Source organism: Dermacentor albipictus, chromosome 4 (assembly GCF_038994185.2).
Source record: "Dermacentor albipictus isolate Rhodes 1998 colony chromosome 4, USDA_Dalb.pri_finalv2, whole genome shotgun sequence".
Lineage (NCBI taxonomy): Eukaryota > Metazoa > Arthropoda > Arachnida > Ixodida > Ixodidae > Dermacentor > Dermacentor albipictus.
This window is the reverse complement of record NC_091824.1, coordinates 76859203-76879911: the sequence shown is the minus strand read 5'-3', so window position 1 is coordinate 76879911 and position 20709 is coordinate 76859203. Positions and strand designations below refer to the sequence as shown.

General features: G+C 43.4%; 1 protein-coding gene across 1 annotated transcript in view; it reads right to left on the bottom strand.

The window, feature by feature from the left end:
- Positions 1-4478: 4478 nt before the first annotated feature.
- LOC135895895 (bifunctional purine biosynthesis protein ATIC) overlaps positions 4479-20709 on the bottom strand; it is a 181005-nt gene continuing 164774 nt past the window's right edge. The window contains exons 11-20 of the mRNA XM_065424126.2: positions 19222-19329; positions 18132-18217; positions 17500-17589; positions 16663-16791; positions 15603-15695; positions 14531-14604; positions 11954-12062; positions 11787-11846; positions 9479-9574; positions 4479-4816 (exon numbers count right to left, since the gene is read on the bottom strand). Coding sequence (XP_065280198.2) covers positions 4697-4816; positions 9479-9574; positions 11787-11846; positions 11954-12062; positions 14531-14604; positions 15603-15695; positions 16663-16791; positions 17500-17589; positions 18132-18217; positions 19222-19329 — 965 coding nt within the window. The 3' untranslated portion in view covers positions 4479-4696. The remainder of the gene's footprint in view (positions 4817-9478; positions 9575-11786; positions 11847-11953; positions 12063-14530; positions 14605-15602; positions 15696-16662; positions 16792-17499; positions 17590-18131; positions 18218-19221; positions 19330-20709) is intronic.

Below are 20709 nucleotides of genomic sequence, written 5' to 3'. Positions count from 1 at the left end.
TTACGTGCAAAAGCGGAACACAAATGGCGTCCTAGCGGAAATGACGAAACGAAATGAGAAGCTAAATGTCACACTGCAGCAGTACACCTCTACTATTCACATATAAATAATTTAACAGTGATAAACATGCACGTGTTTTATTATGTTGGGGAATAATAATGATCAAAGTAGGTTGAGGCGCGTTTTCTTGCCGCTAGGTGGACTGCGCTTGCTGCTACCATTTTTCAACTTTACTGGGATGCTACAACAGCTCTAGGGAAGCTTGCACTTACGAGCGTTCATTTTTTGAAATATGGCGGGAAACCAGCTAACCGAGAAATCGCTACAACGGTTCCAAATACATCCGTGCATTAGTCAGCGTCGTTGCTAAGCCGTAACCATAATTGTCAGTCCTCTTTTCAGCTACACGTCAACACATATTTCCCCTCCAATGTCTCCGAATGGTTGCGCCACCTTTTTTAAATATTTAAACTTAAATTCACTTACCTCAAGCCACTTTGTGTTTCTTTGTTTCCCTCCTCACTTTGTTGTGCGTCTTCGTAGTTTCTGTAGCCAAACCCACCAAGCTGGAGTCCAGTCATGGAGGTCGTATTTGGAAGTGCGAAGCCTAGTGCCTGGAAAATTGTCTATATTGGCACATGATTTATTGGCTGTTACAAGTGGACGTTTTTAACAAAATTAAGATAACAATTACAAGCCCATCTGTCTCTTCTATAGTGTGCTGTACACATACGTATGCATACATGTACTCCCGACTTCATATATATATATGCATGTACTCACTACGACAAGCACGTGCTTACCCTATAAATAATCATCTCAAAAAATTAGCCCCACTCGTTCGCAATTCAAGCTTGCTCGTAGCCATGTAGCTAGGCTCTCTATTGCATGCACAGCATTTCAATGTTGTCAAAGCTGCAGAACTACAGAATACAGCGCGCGGAAATCGTGATAATTCCCAAACCCGACAAGAAGCCCGCGATCGACGCCCTGCGTCCCATCTCGCTGACTTCGTGCCTCGGCAAGCTGTACAAGAGGGTCATCGAAACCCGCCTTCAACATTACATAGATGACGGTGACCTTTTCCCACACACCATGCTTGGCTTAATTCAGGCCGGGACTTTCTCCGCAAGATGAATTTCCTAATCCTAAGGGAAGAAGTTCTCAAGGGCATGCCGAAGGGAGCTAAAACACCTCCTGCTCGCACTCGACCTGAAAGGAGCCTTCGATAACATCTCTCACGAGGCCATGCTCAAGGGACTGAACGACATCAGCTGCGGGGAGCGCATCTTTAATTACGTCAAATCGTTCCTGACGGGCCGGACGGCAACCATCGGAATAGGCCAGGCTCGATCGGATACGATCGACGTGCCGAACAATGGAACGTCGCAAGGGACGATAGTCTCCCCGATTCTCTTCAACGTCGCGATGCTAACGCTGACCAAAGAGCTGCGGAAGATCCCGGACCTAGGTTACGCCCTGTACGCGGATATCACGCTCTGGGCCACCAAGGGCTCCCTCGCGCGAAAAGAGGCGACCCTTCAGGTGGCCGCGACGGCCGTGGAGAGATTTGCGGCAGCGAGCGGGATGCGTTGCGCGCCCGAGAAGTCTGTGGTGGTGCAGGTGCACGGAGGAAGAATCTACAAGTCCCCCGGTCCTATCGACCTCTATCTAGAAGGCCAGAAGATCAAGGAAAGCAATAAGACTAGGATTCTGGGTTTTGGGATCCCAAGCAACCTGAAAGCCTCCCACACCATCCAAACCCTAAGGTCTGCCACCAACCAGATCTTGCAGAATATCAAATGAATAACAAGAAGCCGCAAGGGCACACGAGAAGAGGACACACTTTACCTCGTCCAGGCGCTGGTGATCAGCAGAGTAACGTATAGCATGCTGTATCACCACCACTTGCTAAACAAACGCGACCAAGAAGAAGTCGATGCCATCATCAGAGGCGCGTACAAAACAGCCCAGGGTCTCCCTGTCACCACCTCAAACGAGAAGTTAGCGGCTCTCGGGATCCACAACACCTTCGCTGAGCTGTCGGATGCAGTTATGGCTTCGCAAAAAGCCAGACTACAGAACATGGCAGCGGGCAGAGCCATCCTCCACCGGACCAGAACGGCAATGGAGCTTCATGCCCACGATGGGCAACAATCACTCCCGCCCGAGGTCATAGGCAAGATCAAGACGAACCCCATACCGAAGCACATGAGTCATGAACGCCATGAAGTATGACGCAAGGCTTGCGTCGACAGACAGCGCAGACAATTCAAGGGTGACCCGTATGTAACGTATGTAGACATGGCGGCGTAATCGTAGGGTGCCTCTTCGCGGTAGCTGCCGTGAACGGGAGAGATAACTCCTTGACCCTCGCGGCCTCAGTCAGGGCAGAGACCCCAGCTGCGGCTAAGACCATAGCCGCGGTGCTAGTGGTAAAACAACAAGACAGGGTAGGCAGGGAAGTTCATGTTGGTACCGACTCGCAACAGGCCTGCCGTAACTTTACCAACAGATGAACACCGCTGCTGGTGGCTCAGATTCGAGGCCCGAGGCTGCAAGAATCCCATCAAATCACATGGACGCTGGGCCACGCGGGACTGTAGGGGAACGAAAGGGCGAACGCCTTAGCTCGAGCGCTAATCAGCTGAGTGGGGCAAAACCAATTGTCTCATCAATCCCCACCCTTTACCTCTGTGCCCCTGCCATCCAATTACTGTGACCGACTCGAGATCTAGCAAATCAACCGCAGGATTTATCCTCCCCCCTCACCGAAAGCTCAGCACTGAAGAGGCAGTAGCTCTCGGACTTATTCAGACCAACACGTTCCCAAACCTACACAGATACAGCAAAATGTACCCACATACATATCGCAGCATCTGCCTCTGGTGCGGCGACACACGCATCACATCTCGCATCACAACCTCAACACTTAAAGACACCTAGCATGTCATTAGAGCGGTGGGAGGTACAGCTGACCGCCGAAACCCTGGTGGAACAAGAAGCTCTCGCCCAACAAGTACGTCGAGCAGCCATGGCCAGTGGAGTCTGGGAATGAGGACACCACCCACTCGACCTCAATATCAACGACCTCGATGGTCTAAATAAATGTTTTCTCTCTCTCTTCACTTCATCATCATCATCATCAGCCTGGTTACGCCTACTGCAGGGCAAAGGCCTCTCCCATACTTCCCCAACTACCCTGGTCATGTACTAATTGTGGCCATGTTGTCCCTGCAAACTTCGTAATCTCATCCGCCCACCTAACTTTCTGCTGCCCTCTGCTACACTTCCCTTCCCTTGGAATCCATTTCGTAACTCTTTATGACCATCGGTTATCTTTCCTCCTCATTACGTGTCCTGCCCATGCCCATTTCTTTTTCTTGATTTCAACTAAGATATCATTAACTCGTGTTTGTTCCCTCACCCAATCTGCTCTTTTCTTATCCCTTAACGTTACACCTATCATTCTTTCCATAGCTCGTTGTGTCGTCCTCAATTTAAGTAGATCCCTTTTTGTAAGCCTCCAGGTTTCTGCTCCGTATGTGACTGGTAAGACACAGCTGTTATACACTTTTCTCTTGAGGGATAATGGCAACCTGCTGTTCATGATCTGAGAATGCCTGCCAAACGCACCCCAGCCCATTCTTATTCTTCTGATTATTTCAGTCTCATGATCCAGATCCGCAGTCACTACCTGTCCGAAGTAGATGTAGTCCCTTACCATTTCCAGTGCCTCACTACCTATCGTAAACTGCTGTTTTCTTCCGAGACTGTTAAACATTACTTTAGTTTCCTGCAGATTAATTTTTAGACCCACCCTCCGGCTTTGCCTCTCCAGGTCAGTGAGCATGCATTGCAGTTGGTCCCCCGAGTTACTAAGCAAGGCAATATCATTAGCGAATCGCAAGTTACTAAGGTATTCTCCATTAACTCTTATCCCCAATTCTTTCCAATCCAGGTCTTTGAACACCTCCTGTAAACATGCTGTGAATAGCATTGGAGAGATTGTATCTCCCTGCCCGACACCTTTCTTTATTGGGATTTTGTTGCTTTCTTTATAGAGGACTACGGTGGCTGTGGAGCCGTTATAGATATCTTTTAGTATTTTTACATACGGCTTTTACATACGGTTCTTCACTTAGAGTGTTCGAAAAAGATTTTGCACTTGCCACTGCACTGTTCTTGCTGAAATCTTGCAGGAGGATCACATTTCGGAGTCCTTGTCATTCAGTGCAATACTTGCGACAGAAAAAAGTACAAATTTGCCTTCGCTTATGGGGATGCGAGCTGCTGCTGCGATGGCAAAAGCGTAAATTTGTGTTGCCGCCTGCCAGCACCTGCAGAAACCAGCGTTTCAGGAAGAGGAGCAGATATCCAGGAACTTAAGAAAATTTAAGTTGCACAAACCTTCTGTGTTTAGGTTGTTTTTTTGCAGATATGAAAAAAAAAAAGAAGACTGACACATCACACTCAAATAGGCTTGCAAAATGTTTATTGTTCAGGCTTTTCATCTGTATCCAAAAAGGTTATGTACACCACACATTTGCATACTGTAAAATAGAGCGCAGCATGTGTAATATAGCCACAAAATATTTTTGCTTCCTTTCAAGGCACTTTCTCAAAGAATGGTTTGCATGGAGGCCAGGAGACATATTAGCAGGTGATGGATTGCCGGTCTACCCGCAGCAGCTTCTCAGTGGTGGAACAGGCGCAGACCAGTGTGTACCAAGGTGATTCCGTACTCATCACATGCCTCCATAACTCCCTGGTCATTGGTGGATCCTCCAGGGCTGACAATGTACTGCACACCGCTCTGCAAAGATCCATGCACACAGACAGTGAGCCATTGCTCTTCTATTGTGTCTAAATTGTTAAACATTCCCCAAAAATACAGAACATACATGCTCTAAAAGGCATCACACCAACAAACTAGAAGCCAACTTGAAGCATAAATGGCAATTCACAAGTGTGTATAACCTTGCTGACAACTTTTGATGGCGATGAAGGGAAAATTACAAGAGTGGAACACTTGCACATGTGCTACTGCATGAAGTAGTCCGTTCGAGTTTGACAGTGATTTTAGTTGTTTTAAATAGCTACTGAATAAGACTAGCTTTATTGTGAGACATTTTTTGCACTTGCCCATTTGCAGAAGAGAAAAGCAACCAAGAAATGTTAGATTTAACATTCAATAATGCAGTTTGTCTTGTTTCTTTACAGTAAATAAGATGCATATGCCTTCTTTTCCCTGGCTTAAACTAACAGAAATGAAAATGTGACACTTTCTTTCCAGAAGCGCTCATGCTTGTGCATGCTTTGTTTGCCTCTGTAGCTTCACCTTCATTGCCACAGAAAGTTGTCTGTTAGTATATTAAAGGTGGAGTACCCATTTAACACCTATCTAAACTTAGTTTCACACTTAGCTTGCTGCAAGTGGGAATCACGGATTCTTTTAATTTCAGCTTGTGCATTGAGGTATTAAAAACATACTGTACTGACTTGTTTAACGCCATCGTTTCTTTTCTTTCTTGGTTTTTTTTACAGGGTGCACGCCATACATGAGGCAGGCTTATGGCAGCTCACTGAAACCTTAAACTGCACTTTGTCTGATATACAGAACAATGCAGAGCACTGGCGGCTCACTATGTGCACTTTTAATCAATTGTCCTCCTAGCTCTCACTGCGTGCCCTCATCGTTTGACAAGCTTACTTCATCGGCGCCCTCCCAAATCTGGTCATTCTCCATGCCATCCATACGATTTGAAATTCCTGCGACCTTGAAGCTCGTTACGATGTTCCTCAACAAAACCGCATGCCATGTGCTCAATGTCCATGCACACACGTTTTGCAGCAATGCCCTCTTTATGCACCTGAAAGCACAATGAAGCTAAACGACAAGCCACGGCACAGCTATAGTACCTATAGTTGAAGCATGCTGAATCTAAGTTGCATGATCTGATCCAGCACGCTTCACCTATAGAGGCACTATGGCTGTGCTATGGCTTGTTCTTTAGCTTCACTGCACAGTGATGATGACGATGTCATCCTTGCCATCTAGTAGTGGCTAGCAGAGATTAACTAGCATGCTAGTAGACACACAGTGCTGCTTGGCTGTTTCAAAGTGAACCTTTCTTTGCCTCTTCTCTACCACATTGTGAGCGCTGGTTGCTGCTCTCCTGCCAATCACACAACCCAAGTGAACCGCCAATATCCTATCGACATCCAGGTAAGATCTGTTCGTCCACGTCTTGACATAACATCTAAAGGGCGTCCTACTAACACGTTTTTTCAAATATCTAGTCGTTGATGTCTTATTAACGTTCATTCTACTTTATAATTACTTTTTATAGACATTACATGCTGACATCATGTATGCACTACGTTGTATGAGTTGGCTGAATTTTAAGTTTTCTTGGAAGACTTACTTAATGATGCCATATTGGTTGGGGGCTGTAATTAATGTTTTGTAGTTCAATGTCTATGCAAATTTTTTTTACAACGCTGAATTCCCCCGAGCTTTATTACACATGAGATGCCATTCACATTGAATGTGGTACTACTTAAATTTTGTAGAAGTAAAAGGTGGAATCATAGGCTCAGGCTAGACAGTGAACATTTGTCGAAACTTTTCAGAAAAGTTTTGTTCCGAAATGTGGTAGCCCCTGGCTATGGCGTCGCACTGCTGATCATGTGATGTCTAATGTATGTTGTAACAACAAGACAAAAATAATTATTTTAGACCACACATGAAAAGTGATGCGAATGGTACAAAGCAGTGAAGTTGGCAACATAAGCAGTTGAGTGTGAAATAAGATGTAACAAAATGAAACTGGAGCAGTCATTGACAGAAAAGCATTCAGTTACATAGAAGGGAAAAAGGATAAGTGAAGTGAAGACATTTCAGTAAACATAAAAGAAAGTTTTGCTTATGATTAATTTCCACATTTGCATGGAATGTGCTGTCCTTTTAATTTTTTCAACATTGTCGCGCTCCAAAGTTGTGGCGCAGGCGTTCCATGAAGCAGTGTCTTACACAAGTAAAAACGTCACAGTTTTGCTCGAAAGGCGAATCGTCGATTGCGATAGCATATTAGTAGACAGCTATACGAAGTAAGCATAGTAGTTTTATCGGCCATATAAACTTGTCAACGTTAGCTTACTAACTAAATTAACGAGCACACACGCACACCCAAGGAAATATGAACACATCTCACTCGATGACCGTGGAAACTCCCTGTCAAAATGCTAGAGTGAGGAAGTGTGGCAGCAGCAGCAAGTGAATTGACCTTCGTGCTGCCTCTCGCTTCATTGCGAACTAAGCAGCCAGACCATAGTGCCTCGAACCTATCAGCCCATGGCGCACCTGGACTCTGTACTCATTGCAGATCACTTTCAAGATAGGGCCTCCGCCACATGCAGCAGCCGCCAGAGCAGAATGTCAACCCCCCCCCCCCCCAACACACATCTGGTGCCTTGCATGCGACGGCAGGTAGCGTGCTTCCTCCCCACTTTCCTCCCTTGCACAAGAGAGATTGAGCTGCCGTCGTCTGCTCGCCCTCTCACATACAGCATACGGCGCATAGCGACAATGTTATCACCCTTGAACTTTATAAGGAACATCGTGGTGACGCAGATGGTATAAATGCGCCTGGAGTGTTCATGTGATTGCTATTGCAATAATATGGTATGTAGGAGATCCTGAGCTGGTTTGTTCAATTCAAAGAAGACTGCGACGTCACTAAGTTTGTGTAGCTACTCTGATGAACACGTAACTCAGGGAGCATAACCATAAGTACTACCGCGTCACATTAGGCCCCACACTGCCTTTCGGCGTTCTTTGGAGACCCACATTTCATCAAAGTAACTACACCATGTTACATTCGACACTGTACTGCCACACGTCTTCGACCATCCATTAGAGACCCACGTCTTATGAAAGCAGAATGATTAAACTCCCGATACTGCGGCCTTTTACATCATAACAATGGACGCCATGTGCACCAGATTCACAGGTCAGGCACAATCTATAGACAGAGCTCACATATGGTATACTTCCGTTAATTCCAATATGGCTAATTAGACTTTTGGTTAATTCGATCCTGGCCAAAGGTCCTGTCTGGTGCCTATGCATTTATATGGGACCAAATGTTCATTATTTTGGTCCTGAAATCAGTCTTCATCAGATAATTCAAGCTTGGCTGGTCATCACACATGTGCTCACCCTATGGTGACTGCAGTGGCGACTCCATCAGGGTCCATCACAGCGTCACTTAGGGTACACTGAATGGGTTGAATCGTTTCCCGTCGAAAATGCCTGTTTTAGGCTTGCCCCAGGAAGATGGCAAAGTGAAAACGGTAGCTCACAATCAATTATTACAGTACTCACCCAATCCTAATGTGTGCTTTATTTTTTCAAGAAAGCTTGTCCAAAACTTGCTTGGGTAGTGCAATACGATACCAAACCAAAACTGCATTTGTGGCATTCGCAACAGGCTACCTTTAGAGCCAGTCTGGCCAGTGCCATCACCACTGCCATCACAAGATGACGGCAATGAATGGTGACAGAACGACTTCGTGTATAGCAGGACGACGAAGATGTGAAGCTTTTAGTCCAATTATGAAAGCACATTCAAATGATAAGTAATTTTACATGTTAAGCTAGCAGCAATAAGTCGCATACATGTTCTTGCCATTCTGGAGAATTGCATGTGTCGCAGGATAACCTAGCCAAGTGGTTAGTCCAGATGTGGGCCCCCATCCAGTTTGCAATCGTTGCAAAGTCGTTTGATGAACGCCAAGTATTAAATGTGCTATGGACCATATAGAGGACAAAATGTTGGGGTTCTTTGTAGACAGCAATAAAGTGCTGTCTGAGAGTGACGACGATGGACATCAATGAAATGAAGTTCCACTCTGTGAAGGTAAAATTCACCAGCTTGGTCATTTTCTTTTTGCCAGAATTGGAGGCATGCTACATCTAGCTCGCAAAAACAATTGGGTGCACGCTCACTTTCTACTTTGTTTAGGAGCTCTAATGTCATTTTTAAATTAGTTTGCTGCTTTCAATGCAAAAAAAGTGGGTGCGCATTAGATTCGGGGGCACGTTAGAATTGGGACAAATACTGCCAAGTCAATCAGCAGTGTGTTTTTTCTGCCTCTAGTTTAATTTCTTCAATTACCTCAGCCTCATCAAGGTTGAAATAGCAGACATCAACAGCATCTGTTAGTCATGTGAATGTTTTGCTGGCTTACTTTAAGTGTCATTGCTTTCATTTGTTGTTACCTTATCAAACATGTGTTTTGTATTTCCTTTTTGACATGAAACTAAACATTGTGTGCTTTCTTGAAAAAGCTTTCCATTGAAATTTGGCACCTGTGTCTGACGTTTTTTCATGCTAAAAATGCCATTGTACCAACTCACCTGACTGTTAATGTTATTCTTAGCCTCGTGAAAACAAGGAAAAAAACAAATTACCTGACGCGCCCTGTCAATGTTGTCTCTGAACGGGAAGAAAGCATCCGAGCTGAGGGCAACACCAGACAACTGGGCAATCCAGGCCTTCTTTTCCTCCTGCCGTTAAAAAAAATACATGAAAAGCCACTGTTACTTCCCGCATCAACAGCCAATGCATTTAATTTCAAACACTTTATGATTGAGAAAGAGAAAAATAATATACATAGGTGATTATGTTTACATTCAACCTGTATGAAGTTAAATTTAGATAATTTACACCACTCTGTAAGAAAAAAAGCTCTGTAATGTCACAGGCCTGTGCAGCACAGTCACAGTGTAAGCTGGAGGAGCGGCTCCACACGAGCTCCATTTTCGGCACTGCAAACTACAGGGTCTTCGTGGCAAAGTCTCTTTGCTTTGTTTTCGTGAGAATGACATAACTGTATCGCCCTGCATTGACAGCGAGCTGTGGCTTGTCCTACTCCCTGCACAGCAGTCTGCTGAGACTGATGCTGCCTGGTTGCAGCCACATGCATAGTTATAAGATTCGTTTAAGCAGCGGTTAGTACCTTGAGATGAGGTGCCATAACGTGCACCAAGGAGTAAACACAGGTATGCAGACTATGTGGCACACATGTCACATCCCTTGACCTGTGGCACAGTACCATGCTGTTGATTGTTGATGGTGATTTATTGGCATCCCCATCGAAATGGGCTGGTGACAAATAGTCACCTAGCCTGCTTATGCTAATCAGGTCCATCTACGTGCAGCATGCAAATGCTATATATGCAACTGCTGCATGTCAGGACACCTGGTGGAACATAACGGAACTGCAATGCAAAGTTTATACGTATCGACACTATGTGGCATTGGGTGGCAAATGGCACGATATGATGCTAATGATAATGATTTAAGGGCATTCACTTTTAAACGAGACAGTGACAAACAGTCACCTAGCCTGCTTAAATTAATCAGGTATGCCTCACACGGTTTTCATTACATCAATATTTATATATCACCATAATCTTTTTCTTCAAAACTTCTCTATCTACCTCGTACCCCTACCTATGCAACTACTACATGGTGTGTCACCTGGTGTAATAATATGCAACTGCAATGCAAAGGGACACGTATAGAGGCTACGTGGTGTGCATCTCACATTGCAAGGCAAGTGGCACGATATGATGCTAATGATGATGATGATGACTTATTGGCATCCCTTTTGAAACTCTGCAGTGACAGTCACTTAGCTAGACAGTGGCCCGATACGATGCTAATGATGGTGATGATGATTTATTGGCATCCTCAATTAAATGCGGCAGTGGCATACAGTCCCCTAGACAGCTTGATTTAATCAGGCACACAATATATATTCTTCCAGTATTCTTGTATACATCTCCTTAAGCTTCATTTTTTCTTCCTCAAACCTACTTTAACTGCCTTGTACCACTACCTGTGAATCTGCCACATAGTATTCTACCTGGTGCAATAATATGCAACTGCAATGCAAAATGTGCACCCATCTACACTACGCCACGCACGTGTCACATTGCAAGTATCCTCGGGCGCTAGGATGAGTTTATAAGGCATCTTTTCGCTGCATGCTAGCAAGTGCTGGTGTGGCTCAGTGGTAGAGAAGCTGACTCCCGTGCAGCGGACCCTGGTTCAATCCCGGTAGGAACTCGGTATTCTTTTTTAACATTCCCGGCAATAGCTGCTACCAACACCACCGGTGGCGGACACCATCACTAACAGAAACGTCTATTGGAATGAGCTCCTAGAGCTTACACCGTAAAACAGCATATCATCAACAGTGATACTGATGGGTCTCCAACAACTAAGCAAGATGCATCATTTTTAACTGCCATACTGAAGTAATTTGCATATTGATTGATTGATGCCACAGTGCTCTAGGTTAACTATGGTTACCTGGTGTCCTTTAATGTCACCTATGTCTAGGAACATGGGGAATTTTTGCATTCACTTTCCATCAAAATACAGCCACTGCAGTCTGGAATTGAGCATAGAATGTTAGACACGCTGAGCACCTGCTGTTTAAAAAACTCTTTACATCATTAGAACCCCAAGCTGTAAGAAGTACAGTAGAAACTTGATATAATGCAGCTGGACATAGCGAAATGCAAGATATGACAAAGTAAATCTAAAATGTATCTCGACAATATCAGCATGTAAAGAATAGTATACACTCATAAAGAATATAGGATATAACGAAGGTACTATATTCATGTCGGATGTCAGTCATTTGTAACATGAATCGACTGTATTGTGATGGCAAGGTTCATTTCCGAGACCAGAAGACATACATACCTCAGTTAGCTGAGGCACCGGGTTCTCCACGGAGTTTTTGTACTGCTCCAGAGGCATGTCCTACAAGAGGAAAACAAAAAGCATCGTACCATAAGATGCTTCTGCACACACTACAACGTAAGAGTATTCCATAAGAACAAGTTCAGAAGATAAACAAAGACACGTGCCTGTCCAAAGACCCCACCAACGTAGACATCAATGATGTTGGAGATCTCGGCACGCTTGACACCCTTCTTGAAGGCCATGCTCTTAATGTTGGGGTGCTGCCTCAGCCACCTGTTCATAACAACAATTTTGCTTTATGCGACAGTACGTATTTACCAAACCAGCACAGGTGAAAAGAAGGACACAGACACAGCAGCCCTGAGTCAATTACTGCACCAAACTGCTCCACTGCAATGTGCCTCTTCAAATGACCTAGCAACCTCAGTCTTGCAACTGAATGAATGTTTACGTCTACAATCATCAAGACTGGTTTTTACTTGAATGATACTGTGCACTGCTTAATAACTGTTGTCACTAGGGTTGTACGAATATTCAATTTCGAATCTAATTGTGAATGTTCGAATAACTCGGTTTATGAATTCAATATTCACTGTTAGATGTTTCAGATGTTTGGTATATCAGGCTAAAGACTCGGCTGTGGTCAATGCCTTGAAATGTGCAGTGTTCCCACTGCCACAGACAAAAAGTAAAAAGCAAAACTTTCAAAGCAATAGAAGATTGTCATATTATCCACAGTATGGCCCGCTATAAAACTGAAAACCTCAGTTGCATTCAGAACAACATAATTTCTTTTTCTTTTCAGCTTCAGAGGAAGAAATAGCACTTATCTCAATTCAACAGACACTATGTCCATAAAATATATTGTTCAGACTTCCACATACCAACTGAGTTGTTATGACTGCTGGCATACTAATCTGGTGTTCCCTTTAATAACAGTTGACCACACTATACATCTCGATTTCTAGGTATCGAAGTTACTGATAGCTAGCATCACTTTTGTTAAAACAATGTTAGTAGACTCCTGTGCATGTGCAGCACTGCTTTTTTTTTTTCTTTCACAAAAGATTTGTAAGCAGAAAGCTTAGTGTTTAATTTCCTGATATTCGATATTCAATTTGATATCTGGCTTTCTTCTTTTTCATGATTTAGTTTGATAGTTGATTCAAAATCTACTATTTGGTGTTTGCACACCTCTAGTTGTCACTTTGTGCCCCTGCAGGCAGTCAATTCATCCTAAGAGTGGCAATTCTGGTTACCAGTGACATGACAAAACTTGTAGTACACTACAGCCTGTCAGGCACATGAGTCTAGAACAACTTCCCCAAACATGTACACTTCAACAAACAAAAAAAGACAGCAGCTCTAAAAGTGAGTCAGGTGTATAATAAATTTTTGTCGTTTTGTGCCTGTGATGAGTGACTGGCTGTGCCATCCATCATCTTGGGTATGTGGCATGCTCCTTGCCAACATACACAGACTGCCATTTTTGTAAACGAGACACAATGTCCAGTATACCGCCAAGCTATCTTGCATTTTATGGTATAGTATGTATGGTATGGTATGGTATTACAAAAAATTTCATGAAAGGCTGCCTCTGCATAAAAAAGATGTACCGTATTTTCCAGACTATATGTCGCATTTTCTCCCTGAAATTTTTCTCTCTGCATCTTACGCAGCGGTGCGACTTATAATGAATAAATCCATGCATGCTGGCAAGACCTATATGAGCATTCCTATTTTCCTGAGCATGCTACACCAAGAAGCAATACAAGTGACATGCCTACAATGTCTTTAAAAGTTACTCAAAGACCAACAACAGTCACCCAATGATGACACCGGCTGAAATACCTGGAATTCTGACTGCATCAGAGCTTGAAGTCTTCCAATAGATTTGAGTGAAATGGGATAAATGTTGGTTTTTGGTACCTGAGAGGAGTGTTAGATGAAGTTTTTTTTGTGCTAGAAGTTGTAGCTTGTAAAAATATTGCTTACAGAAATTTAGTGCCCTGAAATAGGTACTGTAAGTACGTCATTTTGCCATTAGTGTACAAGCGTGTATAATCATGTTTCATCGTGCTAGTCAAGTTAAAATAGACACATGTTATATGCCAGTGCAGCTTACATAGAAATATTTTCTTCCAAACTTGTGATAAGTGGGGGGGGGGTGCGACTTATACAAAGATGTGAGTTATGGCCAAAAAAATACAGTAGGTTCAGCAATGGTGTCAAGTGGGCACAGATGTGCAGGATAGAAGTACATACTTGTTAAACGGCTAAAAAAAGTTAGGACAGAAGTTCACAGGAAGATGGATATTGAAATTAACAAGCAGAGGCAGAACAAGGAATGTTGCTGGAGCCAACGTTTTGACAAGGGGTCTTGTCTATACCACCTCTGTTCATTTACTAACAGTTAATCATAGTAGCAGTTGCCAGAGCAAGCATTAATAAAGTTTCACCCACACAGGGTTTCACAACCAATCAAGATGCTGTTGACAAGGGGTCTTATCTATTCCACCCCTGTTCATTTACTAACAGTTAATCATAGTAGCAGTTGCCAGAGCAAGCATTAATAAAGTTTCACACACACAGGGTTTCACAACCAATCAAGATGCTCTTGGCTGCAGCCGACAGATATGTTAGTTAGCCAGGAAAATTCAGTTCAGAGCTAAGGCCCAACCCGAAGTTTATAAGTGCGACTAAGCTGATTTACACAAGCACCAGAGCAATGTTACACTCACCAGTTGTTGGCCTTGTCACCTGCTAGCCGTGTGCAGTGAATTCGAGACTGCTGGCCAGCTCCGATGCCAATCACCTACAAAAGTGGAATGCACACAATACGTACTGCAGGCTTTTTTGGCATGATGCATTGTTGGAGGGACATCAGAGAGCTAAATGCATAGCATAGGAGTAAAATTCAGATTTACCAGTTCACTGCACGGTTTCAAAGTTCTACAACTCAACATATATATTTAAGCTCAGCTACATTGTATTCATGTCAAGGCAGAAAACTATAGGCCAAAGATGAAAGCAAGGCAAGTACAACTGATAATTGGGCAAATTGTTTGACGTACATCATGGAAAATGCTGCACAGCAAAATGCACAGGACAGGACAACCCAATGATAATCCCATGTGCTTCCTGTTGTCCTATGTGTTTCATTGTGCTTGAAGGGAAACACCTTTTATTTTTTAATATATAAAAACTTATATATTCTGGCTAATTTTACAAATGGATATTTGCCGAGCAGATACATTTTATATACTTTTGGTTGCTCGAGCATTTGGAGACAACAGAGAAGAGTGGAGCACTTCAGATTACTATATGTTGTCACATGGGACATTGGATAGCTCAGCTACTGAAATGGTTTGAGAAAATCATGGAAATTCCATCAATCATGCCAATACTGAGGATAGCCACTGAAGTTCTATGAAAAGTAAATAAAATTACAGTTGACCACTGAATAAGAAATAAGTTTTTCTTTTTCATTCCTTGCGCATGTGTACATATGTGGGTGCATGAATCTCGAGCAACATGCAAAATCAGCCCTTGCAAAATACCTAGTTTCATGTTTCTGTTGGGCACATAACAGAATGGCTCATACATTTGGTTGCCATATAGGTCAACTTAGGATAGCAAGTGTACTGCAACAATAGTAGCAGCTTTCTCAATTCACAAGGCAAAAATGTTTATTACCCAATGTGGAGTGGACTATATGTACAAGTATAGTTGGCTGATTTCCTTACAGATGCAAATACCACGCTGACAAACATTTGCAATACCTATTAAATGGCCCCATGGCAAAGCACCTACCTGTCCATCCTTTGCATAGCAGACAGAGTTGGACTGGGTGTACTTGAGGGCTATTGTGGCCACAATCAGATCACGGATGGCAGCCTCTGGCAGCTGGGTAGAAGGGCGCAAGCAAACAGTCAAACTACAGCACCACATACAGTTGAACTCTAGCCATCTCTGCTTTCATTTGAAAGTCCCCAAACGCACCAGCTGTCCCACACATGACAAAATTGACAAAACACTTTTTGACCACATAACAAAGTTGCCTCTGGTAGACCTCACATTACTCAGTTCTCTGACCTCCCAACTTTTTATACAGCCTTTCATCTGACAATTTCTCGAACCATTCACACTCATGGATAAGCCAAGTACGTGGCAGCAACTGTGCCTTAAAAAGAATAAGTATAAACGTGCCAACCAATCTGTTCATCCTCTCATAGGATGTGCATCAGTCAGCTTCTCACATGCCAGACAATCACTACCACTCATTTGGCACCTCCTAGCATGTGCATGCATGCATTGGCATTCTCCGATCACTAAACTGCCTCGTTGACCTTTCTTTCTGCAGGAAGAGAGAGCTCCGCACTATGCTTACACAGCACATCACCACACACAGCCAAAGTTTACCAGTGCCGGCCTATGCAAGTAGAATGTTCTGGCATGTATAACTTTTTTCCAGCTCTAACTATCCACTTCAATGCTACCCCATGCTTTGTGTGCATGTGTGTACGTGTGTTCAGAGAGTTTCCTAATTATTGACGCTACCTGTTTACTGCCAAGGCACACAGAAGCACTCTTCATGCCTGTGAGAGACAAATAGAACTCCTTTCTAGGTACGGATAGATGAAGAGTTTGTGCAGCAAAGTTCTCTTACATTTTTTTCTGGTCACTAAATAAAGTTTACCGTGTAGGCAATCATAGACACACCAGGCAAAATGTGGAAAGCGTGCAGCTAGCTCCATCTGTTGACTGCACTTCTGTATTTGGAGTTCTGTCTCCACATTTGCCCTATCACCTGAAAGGCAGCTCACAGTCTTAAACACAAGCATTCAAAACTACAAAACCGACTAACACTCACACTTTTGTTCTTTGACACAATGTTGGAGAAGAGAGCACGATCGATCTTGGCATCGTTGCGGCATTGTTCAAGTGTCAGGCCAAACAACGTGCGGGATTCCATGGCAGTTGGCTCGTAGCTTGCATCAATCTAGCAAAAAAGCAGAAAATATGCGTTTTTGATGGGATGCAGCATGTCCTTAATGCATTCACTGTCCCCAAAGCTCTGCTGAGACTGATGTTGCCAGCAAAGGTGTTGCTATTGGGGTCACCATAGGGGTCAGGAGCGTGCATGCTGACTGGCCAAGTTCGAATTATTCGGCGAAGGTAAATTTTGTTATCTAAATAACGAAATTTGAGTCCACAGAAATGCATGAGTGCTGGCTGGGACCTTTGGCCTCGATTGAATTAACCGAAGCCAAAGTGACGGAAGTCTACTGTGTCACAAGTGGAACAGATTTGCACAGCCTCCTTGACCACTGTGCACTATTGTTATTACAATGCAATGTATTGCACAATGATGTGTTCGTCATGGCTTGCGAGAAATTGAATACACTGCACATGAACGTCCATCCACTACAATGCCTGAACTTTTCCTTCTGTGTAAAACTTTGCCATCAAAGTAGTGGCTTGGCAAGAGCACACTTCAAAACTAACTTTCCCACTAGTTCACGAAAGTGTGCAATTACACGCCTGAAATATACTGCTCATGAGCAAACAGTGACACTATGCATGCACATCCACCTATGAAACAGATATCATCAACACACAGTAGCTGGCCACTTGCTTCACTTGCTGGTGTGTTTGAAATAACATGTGCTCTCTTGGGCATTGAAACATGCATAATGGGAATTCACACCTTGAGCACGCAGTAGTTGCCACCCTTCTTCTTGGCCAAAATCGCCAGAGCTTCAGCCGAGTAGCTAGGTGCGATGACACCATCAGACACCTGTAGGAAACACCAGCAAGCCAAGAAAGGAATAAGTTGAAACTGCAAAATGAACGACATTGCATCAGATACAGTGACTGCACATCTGTGCCTGTTGGAGAAAGCAATCAGGCAAAGACGGTGTATATTCCAAATTGTATTCATGTGTTCGGCGTAGGTTTGCCTTGCAGTGGGTAAAATCTTTCTGGGAGATATTCAAGTGCATGAATCGGCCAAGAGGGGAGAGGGGCGAGGGGGGACAGCAAAGGGACCTATGCTAGTATTCGCCTGCTGAAGAGGCTGCGAATTTGCCTCACAACATTTGATTTCCTGTAACATTCAGAGACAACTATTAAAGACAGCTATAATTCTAACAGGCTGAGCACATTGATAAAGGCATTGATAAAGGTTTCTAGTTCACTTATGATGAAATACTTTTGAATGGCTGCGCTTGAGACATATGTCAACTTTACAACTACTAGCTAGCATGAAAGGCATTGAAGGGTGAAGCTGAGTGCTATTGCAAGAAATTGAGATTTTAGAGGCTGAACACCGGCACACACCTCACGCGACACAATTCTGGCTGTTGCCACATCACACTCATCCGACAGGGCCAGGAAGTCACCAAAGGAGGACATGCGATCCGCACCTGCGAACATTGATCAATGCCAAAAATGAATTAGAGTTTATTCCATCTGACCTCAGTGGCAATATTTAGAAATTGTTAAAAACACAGCCTTGTAAAAAGTCAAGGGGTATAAAACTTGCAGTTATTTACTTTATGAATTGATGACTTGAGTGGATAATTACTAACCACTCAAATGTTTGCTTTCCTGCTTTCATATCTTCTAAAGCTTTCTTGAAATTGTCATGCAGAAAGCCAAATGCACAGAAGATAAAATCTGTGAATAATGCATAGCATACAAGATTGCACAGTCAAAAAGAAGCTGGTGGAAGACGGAAAAAAAATGAAGATTCTGCAGGATATACACATGTGGTGGTAAGCTTTTCAGTACAAACATGATGTGTTTCACTTATTCATTCACTGATGTGTTTATCCTCCTAAGATGCCTTGCACAATATATTGCACACTGCCTTCAATTCTTCTTTCAAAGTTCACTCAGCAGCAATTACTCAATATATTCATTGTGAATATGAATTTCGGTTAATGTGGAACTGTATGGAAATGATTTACTCATATACTTGCCATCCGCTTTCGAGAAATTTGACACTAAATTGATCTCGACGTCTGTGTTGTCACAGACGGTGGAAAGCAACCTTGAAGTATGTTTCAAATTCATTGAGATTGCGCGAAAATCCAAGACGCAGCAGCAACATTGCAATGTACAGCACATAGAATAATTTTCACCAGTACATTTAGGCAATGAAACGCAGTTTTTACCATAACAAACATGAGCAGAGGGTTACTTCTGCCACATATACGGAGATGCAACTTTTGGCATCTAACCATGGTATATAAATTTCCAAATACGCCTCCGACGTCCGTAACATATCGATAGACAATGAAAACTAGCTTGAAAAGCAACTTGTCCCATAGCTGCATTCAGATTTCTGGAGGTTATGACACGTTCTCACTGATGCACTTAATGTTGCGACCAGTATGTTGCTTGGCAATGTTTGCACAGCACTCACCCCGGGCTCTGGCATAAGCGGTGGCAATTGGGGTCAGCTCATCAAAGAGGTCGTCCACCATGCAAAGCTTGGCCTCATCTCGTGACAGCGGCACACCCACGGCCGCACCTGTGCAGGGGGGGAGGGGGGGGGGTCATCTTGAAGTTTGTGCAGCTTGATATATTGCATGCGAGAGGTGCCTTACAAGTAACTCTGGCCAAGATTTACACTTCTCAAGTTTCAGGAAAAGTTGCACGGCAGGCCCAGCATGATCTCATCCAATTTCTTCTTCAACGATTCACAAGTTCACGAATAATTTCATTACTCAGCCTGCTCAAATGGCTAGGTACATCCCACAAAGCATAAATGTATTACTACTACTATTCTGTAGGTCCATCCACAGACCAAAATGACTGACGGGTTGGAAATTATGCTTCTGCCATTACTCCTGCCTGATAAATTCGCAAAGCACAAGAGAGACTGTTACTAACCCTACCATGCAAAATTATGCATGATCTATACTCTATAGCTAGGCTATGCATCTGAAAACAAGGAAATGCATCACAGCACACAGTACAAGAAAGTACAGGCAAAAAGGGCAGAGAAATATACATTTACTCTCCAGTCCTGTACTATCCACTGCCTTGATATAGTATAATCTTCAGCAGAAAATCTCTGAAACTTTGGTCCCAGTTATTAATGTTGCCTTTTAGGACAACTTACACTGTAAATTCATTGTAATTGCACTTATTTCACTCACAAGCTTCACTCACAAGTACACATGATACATAGTATTGTACTGGTGTAGCCACCCATTTTGCTTACACCAAACTGACAGCAACCCTCCCAGATTTTCCTGATTTCATGTATTGCACTGTATATATTCTTGCACAGGCACTGAAACAGTCAAAAAGAAAGGCTTGCAAATTACAGTTCTCTTTATTTGCTGACACTGCAGTACCTGAATCACCATGTGAATGACAAGTACAGGACATAGGCTGGCATGCGCTAACTCTCATGCTGCGACACAACTTACAATTGTGCTAGCTCACTCCAAATTTTCTCATAGCTTAGTAGTTTTGCGCCACTGTCACGAAATTGCAGAAAATTTTACGTGTGCTACAGTCTTGTATACTTTCAAGCAACAATTCTATGCACACCTGGAAGCACTGCCATTGGTTACGAGCTTTATTGAGAAAGTAGACAATCGGCATTAGAAAAAAAAAAACGCTACCCTGCACCTCCATGATGGTTTACACCATGTACAGCATTTCTAGCGACAAATTTTGTACAGAGAGTACGATATAGATATGCTTTAGTTACGCGCAGTAGTATGCTCTTGCTGGCAACAGTGTTCATTTACACAGCCAAAGTTACATGTAATGATGAGCCATCAGCTGAAACAAGCTGACACGTTGGGCAGCCCATCATTCTCATGCTGCTTAAATTACATCGCTCAAGAAACGTGCACACCCCCTTCAGGTGCCAATGAATTACGCTTTTGCCACA